The 14,854-nt window shown below is 37.0% G+C and overlaps 3 protein-coding genes across 4 annotated transcripts; all 3 read right to left on the bottom strand.

The window, feature by feature from the left end:
• Positions 1–1,025: 1,025 nt before the first annotated feature.
• LOC144648882 (two pore potassium channel protein sup-9-like) lies at positions 1,026–4,530 on the bottom strand. Of its 2 annotated transcripts, XM_078508337.1 has the most exons (3): positions 2,997–4,530; positions 2,202–2,263; positions 1,924–2,011 (listed from the first exon to the last, which is right to left on the bottom strand). In XM_078508337.1, the coding sequence occupies exons 1-3, from the start codon at positions 3,286–3,288 to the stop codon at positions 1,958–1,960; spliced, it is 408 nt and encodes a 135-aa protein (XP_078364463.1). In that variant the 5' UTR covers positions 3,289–4,530; the 3' UTR covers positions 1,924–1,957. The 2 variants fall into 2 exon arrangements, with proteins under 2 accessions (XP_078364458.1, XP_078364463.1); XM_078508332.1 differs by having other exon boundaries at positions 1,026–2,263.
• A 1,277-nt stretch (positions 4,531–5,807) lies between these two features.
• On the bottom strand, positions 5,808–7,730 carry LOC144648872 (potassium channel subfamily K member 3-like). The gene is made up of 2 exons (XM_078508321.1): positions 7,339–7,730; positions 5,808–6,523 (listed from the first exon to the last, which is right to left on the bottom strand). Exons 1-2 carry the CDS (start codon positions 7,622–7,624, stop codon positions 5,871–5,873), a joined length of 939 nt encoding a protein of 312 aa, XP_078364447.1. The 5' UTR covers positions 7,625–7,730; the 3' UTR covers positions 5,808–5,870.
• A 2,803-nt stretch (positions 7,731–10,533) lies between these two features.
• On the bottom strand, positions 10,534–11,775 carry LOC144645342 (histamine H2 receptor-like). The gene has a single exon (XM_078504891.1). The coding sequence runs from the start codon at positions 11,566–11,568 to the stop codon at positions 10,534–10,536; it is 1,035 nt and encodes a 344-aa protein (XP_078361017.1). The 5' UTR covers positions 11,569–11,775.
• Positions 11,776–14,854: the final 3,079 nt, after the last annotated feature.

Below are 14,854 nucleotides of genomic sequence, written 5' to 3'. Positions count from 1 at the left end.
ATTTCAGCCATTTTAGATTTTTTCTTTTCTACATTCCCAATTTCAATTCGCTTTGCGAAAGCTTGAAATTTTTAATTACTCATAATACCTAACTAAGATGTTTGAATACACTTAATAATTATGCATTTTATTTTGAAAACGTACTTGTTGATGTTATCATCACTGACTCTACACGAAAAACTGTAAAAGAAGCTCGGAACCTCGTTACGTTGCCCTGAATTTAGATCTGATCTGATCACAGCACTTGTTTGACTTGTTGTTGAACCAAATCTATTTTGCTTTGCTTCACGTATTTTACTATATTTTAAAAAGTACGGGAAGCAAGAAAAGTACGTTTGGCTCAACAGAAGGTGATATATGACTCGTTGCACATATGACATTCCCCTATAAAGTATATATACCACAAAACTACTACTTACTCTCATGTGGTGAAATTTACTTTCTTGGGCAATCACGTAAATTTTGTTCCATCCTCGCATCGAACGTCGTAAATGTTGTGTTTGATCCGTGCGGGTATTCAATTCAGCAGCTTGGCAAATTGTTCAAACCATCTTAATAAATATCCGATACGAAGTGGCAGTTTTTCGTGATAGTAAGGTTATAAGTTCAGTGTAAGTTTACTCCAACTCAACCGACATATGAACTGTCTACGAAGATCAATCTCTTTCTTTCCATCTGCGTAGCTTTTAACAGTTTCTTTTATCGTGCACTTCAGTGAACCTAACCGGCTCTGAGCTCATCTCATTTCAGCTCAGCTCTTGATCAGCTGCAGGAACGGCTCTTTTTGACTTGTGAACGATATATCATGTTCAGCTCCGAAATTAATTCGGATCTTCCCGTTAACCGAAATCATCTGTCATAACTTTCCACGATGTAGAAAAATTTAGATGAAAAAGAACGAGAAATGTTTACGAAAAAATATTTTTTTCCTGCTCGCTTTCTTTAAGTTTTTCATTCAACTAAAAAAGTGAACAACACGCAAACAATTTTGCCGACTTTTCACACAATAGCTGAAATGTCCGGAACATTTTTATCAACATAAAAAAATGCGAAGTAATGCTGTGTTCTTACATATTTCTACGACAAGTTACTCTCAATGAACCGAAATTGTTTTAGTTTGCTTAAGTGCTCGTGTAGGACTTTAAAACAAGGGCAACCGACGGGCAATCTCGTCTCCAGTGCTCGCCCAGGCCTACCTACGTAGGTACGGGTGTACTGGCGGACAATCACGTGACAACCAAAATTTTCATCTTGATTAGTTTACCAAATTTTCTTAGGCATAAGGCTCAGCTCCCGCGCACTGCTAATAATAATAAATTAATTTTGTAAAGCGAATGTTCCACGGACGGTAATTCTGAAATAAAATTCAATAGAACAATCAGTTACTTGATTTTTACAGTTGAAAAAATATGAAGAGTGTATGTTCCCATTTGCCGGGAACTTTTCCCTGACACCAAGAAAAAGGTATTTAGTAATAACCATGAAGAGACCATTGGCATTGTTTGTAGGTAATTATTGCAAAGTTTTCCAAAAAAACTCATTTGCAATTTTGACAATTTTTACGAGACATGTTCCTTTACACACTTATTTTACCCAGCTTTCAGTATTTTTAAAACATTTCACCATTACTTTGTTTACTTTTTTCTTCAATTATTTTCTTTCACTGTAGCTTCTTTTTCAGTCAGTTCTTCACAATCTTCTTTCTCTGGGGGATTCAAAGTTTCAGCAACGGCAATTTTTTTCCTCTCAGTCAGTCGCTTTTTAAATTCGTGAAACTTCTCTAAGAGTCCAGTCTGCTGAGACTTATCTTCCATTAAAGAAGTGAACGAAAACAAGACAGTCGATGTCACTGCGAACCCCAGAACAACGCCAAGAAAAACAACAAAGTAATCTGCAACAGTATTTGCCTCATGGTCATCGAATGCCACGAAGTCTCCAAAACCAATAGTACTGAAAGTTATGAAACAAAAGTAAAAGCTCTCAAGGAATGTCCAACCACGTCTCCAATGTGCTAAGGTAGAAAGCAGAAGGAGTGTTATAAACCAGAGTAAAACGTTGATACCAAAAACAATTCCTCTTCGGACGCTCTTAGCGTTGGATCTGTCGACCTGTTTCTTAATATTTTCAATTACGGAAGTGATAACATCGCGGAGCTTTTCCCCGATAGTTTTTAAAGTCAGACAAGTCAGCGGTATACCAACCAATGCGTAAAATATACAGAAGAGGCGACCACTTGCTGTACGAGGAACAATGTTGCCGTAACCTATAACAAAAACAGTAATAAAACTCTCACAGGTTGTTATATTTGCTCAGTATAACAAATGCATATTTAACTATGCCATAATGAAAATTTTAACGACAACTCAAACGTCAAATTTGTCAGACAGACAACCAATGAGAAAGTCAGCTTAATGACATTTGATGAGAATAGCTTATTCCAGTGACAATAATACGACGCATTAAACTTCACAAATAGTCTTTTTATTTCTCTATTTTAAAATTGAGTATGTTTAATTATATCTGAATTCTACTTTAAAATATATCAAGAGGTAAGTGAAAATAAAGCTAAAGAAAACTAAGTACAGTTAGATATTTTAAAATGTTACCTCCAAAAAGGTATGTCAGATAATTAAGATAGTCATTGTATTAGTTGACCGAATGAACAAATTAGTTAACCGAATAAACAACTCATGCATCTTTCTCTGATCAAATAAAAGGAAGAAATATATCATGAAATTAAGGAAATTTCTTGACGCATAGTACCTTCCTGGGACACTGAAAATAACAATATCATTAACTAGAAAATAAATTATTAAATATGTTTAAGATTTCAGTTATGTTGCCTTGTAAGAGCGTACTGAACAAGGAGTTACAATCTCAACATTGCTTAATTTATAGGTCAGAATTTAAAGATGAAAACAACAGGTTGCTTAGTATGTTTTGTGACAGGTATAAAATGTGAATAATAAGCGTCCCTGAATTACTTTTATACCTACCTACTGTTGTGACGACACTGCCTGCGAAAATGAACGCGTTGCCAAAACTCCACGTGGTATTGCTGGGATCCAAACTGTTCTTTTGCTTCAAAATTCTCTCAAGTTTATTCCAATCCTCGTCAGATATATTGTACTTTTCGTTGAGCTTTTCTCGTGTTGCTTTAATAAACGAATTCTCCTTAATCTCGTTGCCAATTTCGAGTGCTTGGAAGACGAGCGCTCCAATTACAATATAAGTTGTAAATAGGAACGAAAATACAAATAATTTCCATGTGTCCTTTTCCAAGATCATCGTTAAATCTTTTGTGGGCACAAAAAATAATTTACGGTCAGTGAAACAGAGTTACTCCAAACGAGTCTGCTACAAGGAACCAACACTTTCGATGTTTCAGTCCTTGGTACACAAATAGACCTAAAGCTGTCACTACTAACAAGGACATTGTCTTTGAGCAGGTGGTCGTAGAGGTGTTGATAACATGCAGATATCGAGGTTCGATTCACTTGAACGTGGGATATCAGAAAGAAAAATATCGCAAACGACAAAATGTTATCTTAGGGTATAACGAGCGCAACACATTCTAATGTTATCTTATCACTTGCTTTTTGTTGTTGGTGCATGCATCTTGGTGCCTCCTTTGCAGTCTTTTGCAAAATGTCTTGGAAAAGTAAACATGAACAAAATCGATCCTTTCTCCGAGTAAAAATAAATGCAAATGAGCAAGTAATTTAGAGTTTCCTTTCTTCTTAATTGCACTGAAGCCTACTCGTAGCCAAATTTTTAATATTATATGAAACATGATGACAGCTTTCTGACAGACAAGATCAAACCTGTAAGCGTCAAGACGAGCTGAATTGCTTGTTCTTTGTAGTTATGTAAATTAAGTAATTGAGGTTATTTTTACACGTAAGTTTCTTATATCTGTTATATTTTGTTGTGAAATTTTCGCATTTGAATACGACCACCCTGATGCATTTGAGAGATCCTGCGGAACAAATGACACGAGTCTCCTTGGCAAAAGCTGACTGATGACTACAAAATACTTTATCCCCCTCAACCTAGTTCACGGTACACCTATACGGTCAATGAGCTGCTCAAATAAAATGAATTCGGCTCTCCCAGGTTGTTTTTAATTGAACGTGTACAATTTGTTGTTTAATCAGGAAAGTAGAACATGGCAGTGAAGCACAATATGCTGGAAACGGAGATATATTTATTTCTAGAGTGATGTTGCATGTAACTGTATTTTTATAAAGATCTACAAATAACTTTCGGTCAAACTATTAATTTCCACTCTAGTCGAAGAAAGGGAAATTTATTAACGTAAATAATGGAAAAAAGATTACAGTCTGTTTTTCCAGTACGGAGTAAAACTGTTGGAAACCCATAACCGTTTCTCAAAATGCTAGTTGAAAATAATCAACTTAACTTCTTGATGTTGTTAACAAAATCTTTTTAAAAATGACAACAAAATAAGATTTGTAGTTTAACGAACCGGAATCGTCCATGGTTTCTTATGTTTCTAATGTGAGCATGTCGAAATTCTGATAAATGTTCGATCGTGATCCTTTGTAGATCAAGGTGGAAACAAACGCTGGGAATCGTCTCTTAGATAAAATTCGATAGATCACGGAACTTCGTTGTTCCAAACTTAAAGAAGTTAATTTTCCCAGATCAGAAATTCTTGTCCAGTTTTTATAAGGCTGCATAAATACGAAATAGCCTAACTGAAACTGAAACACTTATGTAAATTGTAAACTATTGCCTCTAAAACGTAATAAATATAATTTTACACTTGATTCAAACCAAAAATTTCAGTTTACATATATACAAGCAAGTCAAAAAACTACTATACCTGATTTGTAGCATTTCTACATGCGGCGCGCCGGGAGAGCAAACTACGAAATGGCAAAAAGGAATTAAACCTTTTTATTTGACACAGAGCTATGACTTCTGGTTATGTGACTTTTGACGACCCCACGCGCAACAAAACCATATACGTAATTACCCGTATGAGGCGTCGACATGAGTAACTAAGGCAGAAAAGTCGTCCAGCCTTGTTGGAGATGCAATTTAAAACCAATTATTTTTGTTTTTCCTTAGAACTCTTTAGTTTCACTTCAAAGTAGCAGCCAGTCCTCGAGTTCATTCGGGAAGCAAAATTTCCAATATAATTAATATTTCCGTGTGTTCAGATTAACATATAAAAGTGACTGAAACGGTCGTCATGTAATTTCAAAATAACCTTGCTTTGTGGACATGGTAGCTGGTACTGAACGGCTAGAAATTATCTCTTCCTTTCTGCCCAAACTGACAACACGTAGATGGTCCAAATTTGGCTGACAGCTCAGTTCCCCATGCATGCAGACAAGCTAACACACATTTCGGTAAGGTTTTTCGACTAGAGTAGAATATTTCATCATATTTTAGACTATTCGCCTTCTGGAAGTCAGGAGCCGTTCTGGGCGAAGGAGACCGTAAGTCCAGAGCAGTCTTGTACTATTTGTGCTTCCCCTGTATTTTTAGAAACACACGTACCCCTGGAGCCGAAATAGCTAATTTGAAATGGCGCCGAAATGGTTTACGAACCAACAATCCTTAAATTCATTGATCTTTGTGCCTGATTTCACAGGACACTTACGAGGTGACAGGATATACATGATACAAGGAAAAGTTTTACTTCGTGGGGCGCACTGAATTTACTTTATTTCAGTGCATACCCACCAATTTTATCAATTTCTCAGAGAGACAAATCTGATTAACAAATATTAATTTTAGTGATTTTACTTCTCTCATAAGCTGTCTACTTTTGAAGTTTTTTTTGCCCTGGTGCATGGCTTTTTCTGTAATCATTACCCTGTCATTACAAAATCATGTTACAATGAAACCAAACCAACCGAAACTTTTCTCGCATTTGTTTGGGGGACTTTAAGTTCATTTGCATTTGCTTGCTCGATATCGACTATTTTTACGCTTTTGTTGGCCTGTAAGTCTGTTTTACCATCTGTCTCGGTTGTAGCAAGAGATGATGAGGTAGTTACTAACGGTTTAACTTTTAATCTATGGGTGGCTTCCTCAAACGCCTGACCAAGGGCGCAAAGCATCGTGGACATCATGACAAACCCTAGAATAATCCCTACTCCCATCAGCAGGTATTCACTGGCTCCGACGTTTGTGTCCTCAAATGGCACGAAATCGCCCAATCCAATGGTGCTAAATGTTATAAAGCAAAAGTAAAAGCTCTCCAAATATGTCCATTCTCTTCGCCTCAAAGAGGCCACCAAGGAAATAAGAAAAAGAGTGAAGATGTCAAGAAATATGGCAACTAACGCGCTCTCAGCAGCTTTCAAATGTTGCGATTTTCTTGGCATTAATTTCTTTTTCACAACGCTGAAAATCTTTGTAATGATGTCGTTGATCTTCGTGCCCACTGATTTAAAAACTACACATGTCAGCGGTATTCCAAACAGCGCATACGCAATGCAGAAAATCCTTCCCCAGGCTGTCGTGGGAACTATGTGACCGTAACCTGCAGAAATTAAATAGAGTTTATTTGGATCGTTGTCATTTTGTGTTTACCGTTCTAGTTCACACTGTTTACAGTGCCCTTTTATTAAACGCATTGCAATGCGTGCGTTTATCAATTGTTTTTTCTTTTTCTTTATGTTTTACATGTAGAGAAATTAACTAGGGACAGCTTTATACAATTAAGGCGGCTTTATTACAAATGGCCTGTTAAATAGCTCGCACAAAAAATAAGAATTTCTTTTTAACAGTTGGAATCCGAGCTTGAGATTTTTTATCAGCTGCGGAATGCTAGAATGCAATTCGTAATCAATAAATGGCAGAGGATTTTTGGCAGAGTGACAGTGGGCGGGTAATGTGTTGCGCGACTTTGCCAGTAATTTTTTTCCACTGGTAAGGAACCATGCACAACGCACGCTGGATAACTAGGTTAATATCATAAAAATAAAGCGATAGGTATTTTATAACACAAAAGAAATGCCGAGGTATGAACAGTTTTCCGTTTTCAAATAACTGGAGTGTTTAGTATTTCCACTTACAGCTATACGCACACCGGATTTTGAGCTGAAGAATACTGTACTTATAAAATGCCTATCAATGTGACTTTTACAGTGCATTACTTAGTTCATGTAGCACTCTATAAAAAAGCTCTTTGTCACAGTGTGTGCAAAGAATAATCTACAATTCACTTCACTAATTACAACATATTATGGGTGAAATGTCTTGCAAACCGACAACTATCACAACAACAGATGCTAATTTTTAACTTGAAAAGTATAATCGTAATGGTATTTACTTTCTATTTTTTTTTACACTCACCAACGGTCGTTACAACTGTCCCAGCGAAAACAAACGCATTTCCAAAGTTCCATGTTTCAATTTCCGTTGTAGCATAAGGACTGCCGAATATCTCCTTCAAAGATTTGATACTCTCATCTGATAAATTGTATTTTCTTTGTAAAGAGGCGATCTCGTGTTTTAAACGAGCCTTTTCTATTTGTTCGTTTTTCTTCTCAAGAGCTTGAAAAATAATTGCTCCGACCACAAGGTAAATGACAAAAAGTAAACTTTCCAGAACAAGTTTAGTGTTGTTACCAAAATGCATATTTTGCTTCAGATTTGAAGTTAACAAAAAATTCCTTGTTGAAGGTAAACTTTAAAAGACACGAAGTCACTAATTACACTCAAGGTTATGTCTTTATAATATTAATTAATTATTTACCGAGTGCAAATACTGAATAAAATACCAGCTACCTTAAACAATTGCAATAAGTCATCTGTTGATATTTTGTGCCACCCTCGTTAATAAAATCATCACTAAGGAATTAACAACGCGCTTATTACTTGTAATGAATCCCGATATTTTATATAATTCCAAGGTAAAGGATATTTTGGTACGATCCACACGTTTATAAAAACGACTGATAGACCACCTTGAAGACCTTAAGGCGCTTTAAGCTGTTTTACAAGATACTCCTTATCTTTATTGTTCAGTCATAGTAAGTCCAGTATTCTTCACGACGTACCCCGCCACCACAAAAACACAGATAAAGCCCCGTAGGTCATAAAAATAAGTTCCTTTGTGTTTTATTCTTTGCTTAAACGTGATACTTAACAGTGAAACAGGCGTAGACAACATATGTTGAGGTAATATTAAGGATTTTAAAGGCGATGAACATAATGATGAATGGAACATAACTGCGCCTGTTTCACTGTGGCACCTGTTAATAACACTTACAATATGCAACCTGCTTTGAGAACAATGAACATACCGTAAAATTCCAGTTATAAGCCCTGGGCTTATACAACTTCATAAGGGCTTTTGGGTGGGCTTATAAATGGAGGGGCTTATATCCGGGAGGGCTTATAAGCGGAATAAAAAAAAAACGTTCCGAAACGGGCCACGGGAGTGTTGATCGAAATGCGTTTTTACTCGTGAATGCATAATGAACGAGTATAGTGGGGGAAGTTGAGCCATCCGTCTTTCCTTCCATCGTTGTTAACATTATGCAAATTAGGTATGCTCACGGGCGCTTTCTAAATTTCGTTTCCCTCGGCTGTGGATAAAAATACAGCTTTACAAAGGTATTATTTCAAAGAAATAAGTGTAGAAAATACTTCACCCTGTACGAGAGAAACAATCGTTTCCCAAACGATGAAATATTGCCTTTTCGTATATAATAATCGCGAACATTCGGAAACGACCAGTGACTTTATGTATGTGTTATTAAAAGACTGGGAAGGTTAAATCACGGCACGATTTATTAAAGGATAATCAGTAAAAGAGTAACGAAACTCTATACAAGACAGATGTGTATAAAATATCTGTGAAAAAAAATAAGAAGAAAAAAAGAATTTTAGCCACAGGGTATGAGAGTCGATGCCGGGTCACACGCTTCAGAACGCAGAGCAGTACCACTGAGCCATCAGTTTACTGAGCAATTAATATAATGAAAAAAGTAATTCTTATACCTAAGCGACTTGTTATATGTTCACCCTCTCTAAATAAAGTTGATTAATATTATTAATCACTATAATGAATATTTTCCATCGATACTATACTGTTGAAAGGAACGATTCAAATATATCTAACGCATTCACGAGTAGGTCATAGACCTCTTTGATTTAGTTAAAAACGCATAATAAACCAACATTTAGCCCTTTTCAGTACTCTCATCGGGCAGAGGGGGGCTTATGTCCGGGGGGGGGGGGCTTATAATCGGATATATTTTTTTGTTTCCAGGTAGATGGGCCTATAACCGGGGGGGCTTATAAGCGGGGGGGGCTTATAACCGGAATTTTACGGTATTTTATTTGAGTACTAGATTTAGAATGAACTGATCATGATTTTTTTACGTGATATTAATAAGGATTTTAAACTTTGGTGTATGGCACTGATGTACGCTATACATGTATTATATTACAAATGTTGTGCTTAGTCTTGTAAGGTCAAGATTTAAGAAACTGGAAGACAGGGGATGAGTGAAAGCCTTAGTTTCCAAAATGGCAGATTCTTCTAGTGTCTGCCAACTCTTCAATGACACTGATTTAACAAGAGTTTCATTTTTCTCCATAATACGGCGTTAGTGTATTGGGTTAGTCCCTCACTCATAAGGGTTACACGAACATCGCAGTTTCTTCTGGAAATCGCTTGTTACAAGGTTTCATAACTGCTAATTCAGTTTGTGATTTATAGCTCTTGACCTCGTCAAAGTGAAACAATCTTTTCACAATTGGCAGTTTCGTAAGTTTCAATCACTGCATTTTAATTCGAAAGTTTTCAGTGACATTTCAAAATGTTAGTTGCTGATAGTTGATTTTAAACCTGATTTGCATTTTATGAAAACGTCTCATGTTATTCGTGGACAGGATCTCAATTAACCTCACTTTAGTTGGCTGCCAAAAATCAATATACGAGGCTGACGTTTTGGTATTATTTTACATCTGAACATGACTATATATGAAGGTAAATATAATTATCAAAGAGTACATTATTTAACCGTTTACTTTTTTACGTCGTAGTAAGTGTTCTCCAAAACAATTACAAAGTGTGAATAAACTCCCAATAAATTACAGTAATAATTCAATGTTCCATAGATTAAATCAAGTTTTCTTTTGACAGTAAGTTATTCTTCCTGTTCGTTAGAAACCAAGTTCATCCACTTTCAGATTCGTCAAGATTTAAGAAGAATCCGAAAGAGCTGTTTATCAGAAAGTATTTCCAGGTGGTTGGAACGGAAAAATGTATTGGCCATGAGTGCTCCTTACGTGCTCATTACGCCAAGCCGATCATCCACGCTGTATTCATCACTCCTGGCTATTCGTAATTTTTCTGTAGCAAGAAATCGTTACTTCTTGAGTTTAACAACTGAAATATTTAATATACCTTGATGGTTTTTTATCTAGTCTTTTAGCTATTAAATTCCGCTTCAACTGCGTATTTCAGTTTTGAGGGGCTTCAGGCGTTTTGAAACAAATAAGGTGCTGCAATTTTGATTGACGATTTCTGCATTGTTAAGAACTTTCTTCTTCTTCTTGTTTTTTCATGTGACCCCTTGCTGCTGTTTGGTGTAACTCAAGATCATTTGACCTTCTGAGCTCCGGACGAGCTCGCAAAGACTTTGTTTTGCAGAACAAAGTCCTTCGAAACTCAGCCCTGAAGGACGGATTCATGCCAGCATAAATGAACGGATTGAGTGTGCTCGAAAAGAAGAGTAAAAATGTGCAAAGCAGTTGGACATTGCGCGGAACAACAGCATCAGAAGTGAAACGCTGCATGACCGCAATAATCCAAAACGGAATCCAACACAATCCAAACGCCAACACGACAATGGCGAGTGATTTGGTAATCTTGATCTCCTTTGCTGTTATTCGACTGTCCTGGTCCTCGCCATTGGTTCGAACTGTCGAAGACATGTTTTGATTGTGCTCATTAATCGTCTTAAACACCTTGTAGTAGGAAACTGTTGCAACTCCCAGCGGAAGGAGAAAGAACAAAGAAACGACGATACCATAATGAGTTATCTTCATGGTTTCTGTGGGATGCACAATGGTACAAACAGCATATCCAGGGATAAACCCATATTCAGTCCACCCGGCTAACTTGGGAATGGACACGTATCCCGCAACGGTGAGCCATACAGCTGCCACGTACATTTTTGACCGAGCAGCAGTAAAGATGCGTGGGTAGTCTTGTGGCTTGACAATACGAACGTATCTGTTATAGGCGGTTAGCCCCATCGTGGTTGGAGAAACGTACACGGAGAACAGGGTAAAAAACGCATGGATGTTACATAGCGCTTCACCGTATGGCCATCTACCGGCGATGAGGACACCCACGGCTAGTGTCATCACGATGGACGCGTTGATTATATCACTGACAGCTAAGGCAATCAGATAGAGGTTTGTAGATGTACGAAGTCGTGGGTTTCTATAAACTGCAATACAGGTAAAACTATTTCCAACCAAGCAGGCTGATGCCATCAAAATGAGGATTCCTGGCTCCATAATATTCAGAGCAAGGCTTCTGTGTTCTAATTCTGCAAGCATCGCTTCGTGTGAATTGTTTTCCCCTAAAAAAATGCCCTTAAGGTGACCAGCTTTTAAATGCTAGATGATGATATTGGATTGAAGATTTAAACAACCTTTCGAAAGTGTAAGGGTTCAAATCTGTAATTTCAATGCGGATGTATTTGTTTATTAAGAAGGTCGATAGTGTAAATTATAATATAGCAAACATGAATTAAATGCATTAATACCATAATTGTATATATTCTTCTGGTTGGCTGCGGTACATCCGAATCTTCATGAATTGTAGCTAGTAGTCGCACTGTTCGCACTTCCAAGGGGGTGTTAGAATCCAATTTGATGAAGACAGCTTGATGGGTCTGCCAAGAATTCTATGGTATTTTTTTATTGTCAAGTTGTTATTGATACTTTGCTTTATCTATAATGACTATTTTGTAGATATTTCCAATTTCTTTGAAGCACCGCGTCTCGTCGACTCTTCATGCTGTGTTTCGCGACATAAAAGTTAATTGCCTTTGCCCAATATACATATCTGGTTCCCGGGGGGGTACTCCCTATAATGGCCTATACGGGGAGGCTCCGCCCGAAAGGGGTACCTTTTTCAGGCTTCAGGTATATAAAAGGGTAGGGATTTCACGAGGTTAAGTATACGAAAGGGTATGGAAATCTGTCATTTGGCTATTTAAAAGGGCCTTTAATTAAAATATTTCGAACGGACGCAATTTATGGTTGTATTATTTTAATTTATTAAGCGCTACATAAAAATGACAAGAAAACGTCCTATTGTAAGTCCACGCCATGTCTCTTAGGTATATGAAAGGAGTACCTTTTTTTAGTTAAAGGTATACGAAAGGGGTACAATTTCTGTGAAAAATGGTATATAAAAGGGTAAGGGGTTAGAACTTGGGGCGGAGCCTCCCCGTATAAAACTTTTTTGAGTAGCCCCCCTGGGATCTGGTCACATCAAAATTTATGGTGATTTTCAAAATAGATATTTGTCTCCTCTTTACTACGGTCTCGTTACTGAAAGAAAGAACTTTAGTTTCAACAGTTGCACTGCCAGTGTAGTTTTTACGGAACTAGACCGCAAAACTGTCCTATAAGTATAAATGCATAAAAATTGGAGGCTTTTTTCTGAACAAATCTTTGTTGCAGAAATGTAAATAAGTTAGCAAATAATTTAGGCCTGAGATTGCTAGTAGAAGTTCATCTCCTGGATTTATTTTTCCCATCATAATGCAACAAGCGAAACTCATAGTAACAAAACCACGACGCGTAGAAAATCGCAGGAGAGTGGTTACTCGCTATTCGGCGAGTGTTCAATCCTACTGGAACCGGCAAATTCAATACGGGTGACTGGGGTAAATTGACATCCCTACACAATCCTTAGTTTGAATAATGATAAATTTAGTAATTATGTGATAATGTGGCGCCTTTCTACAGCAAAAAGACTAATAAGAGCACTAAGAACTGTTAACAGGATAAACGTCATTTCTATCAAAGCTTTACTCCTTGTTTTGCCTAAATCGTTTTTACAACCCTTTTTGTATTTGTTCAACTGAAGTTGTTTTCTTTCCTTTTCTCACGGGTACATGTCACAGTTGTTTAAATATCTTGTTTTATTTTTATTTTATTATTATTTTTTATTTTCAAGTAATTATTGCCAGAAATGTGGCTTACTTCATTATAAGAGGGTCTCAATGGGGTGGTGGCTTTTACGGTTACGGTTAAATTTTTGCTTTTTTACGGCTCATATCACGGCAGGTGAATTCAGTTCGAAATCCAAGAAAAACAATTGGCTCAGGGCCACGGACGAGAAGTGAACTAGTGTGTATACCATACGGAACAAACGGCCGGAACTTCCTACGCCAACGGCAAATTTGCCGTTACGGCAACGTAACCCCATTACACCCTCTTATAAGGCGCTTTCTAATCATCTGAGAAACAAATGAAGTAAAGCGAATTGTACTTCAATCAAGTGCATTATAGCTAACTTCTAGCATCTTGAAATTTGCTGCACATATCCAAACATTTGCTTGACAGCAGTTGCTTTCAAGTTGGAAAAGGCGCAACGAATTCATTACGTGCTTCAGAAAGTTCTTTCGTCGAAGCGATAATAGAATTAGATAAACTTCGGTAATTTCTTGACATTCTCTGTCTTTGTTATTCTTTGAAAGCACGATTTTGGAGTTAAAATATTAAAAATATCTTTGTTTACTGCTATAAATTTCGCTGAAATCTCAGCCTCTTCAGGCATGTTCCGCCATCTTGGATTCTAGACGTTTTGGTACTCAGTGTATGATACACCAAGTGTCTTGGACAGTCCACCGACTTCATGTAAGGCCTCACACATCCAAAATCGTGCGTTCAAAGAATAACAAAGAGAGAGAATGTCGAGAAATTACCGAAGAATTCATTACGCTTAAACATCTCATAACCTATCACAGCTCACCGATTCTGACGATTCTGTTGTTAATTCAAGCTGTGAAAATCTTAATCTGCACTATTTATTTTTGCGCCAGTTTTAAATACATTGTCAAATAGTCCATTTCCGAGTTAAATTTTGCCTCATTTTTAAAACGAGTCCTCGTGAAAAACAACTCAAATGAAAGCGACTTTGATTTGCATGAAAATGGACGTGCATGTATGATTAGTTTCACACGAAGACTCGTTTTGAAACAGAGGCAAAGGGTAACTCGAAAGAGGCCTACTGCTATTCCTTTTAAAAATTTAGATCTTCTCTGGAAGTTATTAACAGGAGATTCTGGAGTAAATTTCCAAATTTTCAGGAGCTACTGCGCCATTGCGACTTCTCATCAAGTTTCGTGCTGCGTTTAAGCGACTGACATAAAAGATAATTGCCCTTGCTTTATATAGACATTAGTTCCCATTAAAATTTGTGGTAATTTTCAAAATATATATCCTTCTTTTGTTTCAACAGTTTCGTATTGAAAAAAAAAACTTTTCTAGCTTTGCTGCAAAGCTAGTTATTTAGTAAACTTAAAGCATTTTTCTGGTCCAGTCTCGTTTGGTTATAAATTAAAAACATTTGACGATCAGAACTGAAGAATTTTCACAGAAGTTAAACTCCTGGAGCAATTTTTAAACATTTGCAATAAGCAAAACTGCAGCAGGGAAAAGCAAGAGTAACTAAAGCAGAAAAACCACGGCGCGCAAAATAATGCAGTAGAGTGGCTTCTCGGCTGCTCCGGCGGTTTAATCACAGGCACTCTCAAAACAGGTGACTGAGGTAAAATGATACAGCCAGACCATATCATGAATTTAGTAATTGCGAGAAAATTGGGTG

Source organism: Oculina patagonica, chromosome 1 (assembly GCF_052425735.1).
Source record: "Oculina patagonica isolate OP01 chromosome 1, crgOcupat, whole genome shotgun sequence".
In the NCBI taxonomy this organism is placed as follows: domain Eukaryota; kingdom Metazoa; phylum Cnidaria; class Anthozoa; order Scleractinia; family Oculinidae; genus Oculina; species Oculina patagonica.
Note: the sequence above shows the minus strand (reverse complement) of the source record. Positions and strands in the feature narration are given on the sequence as shown.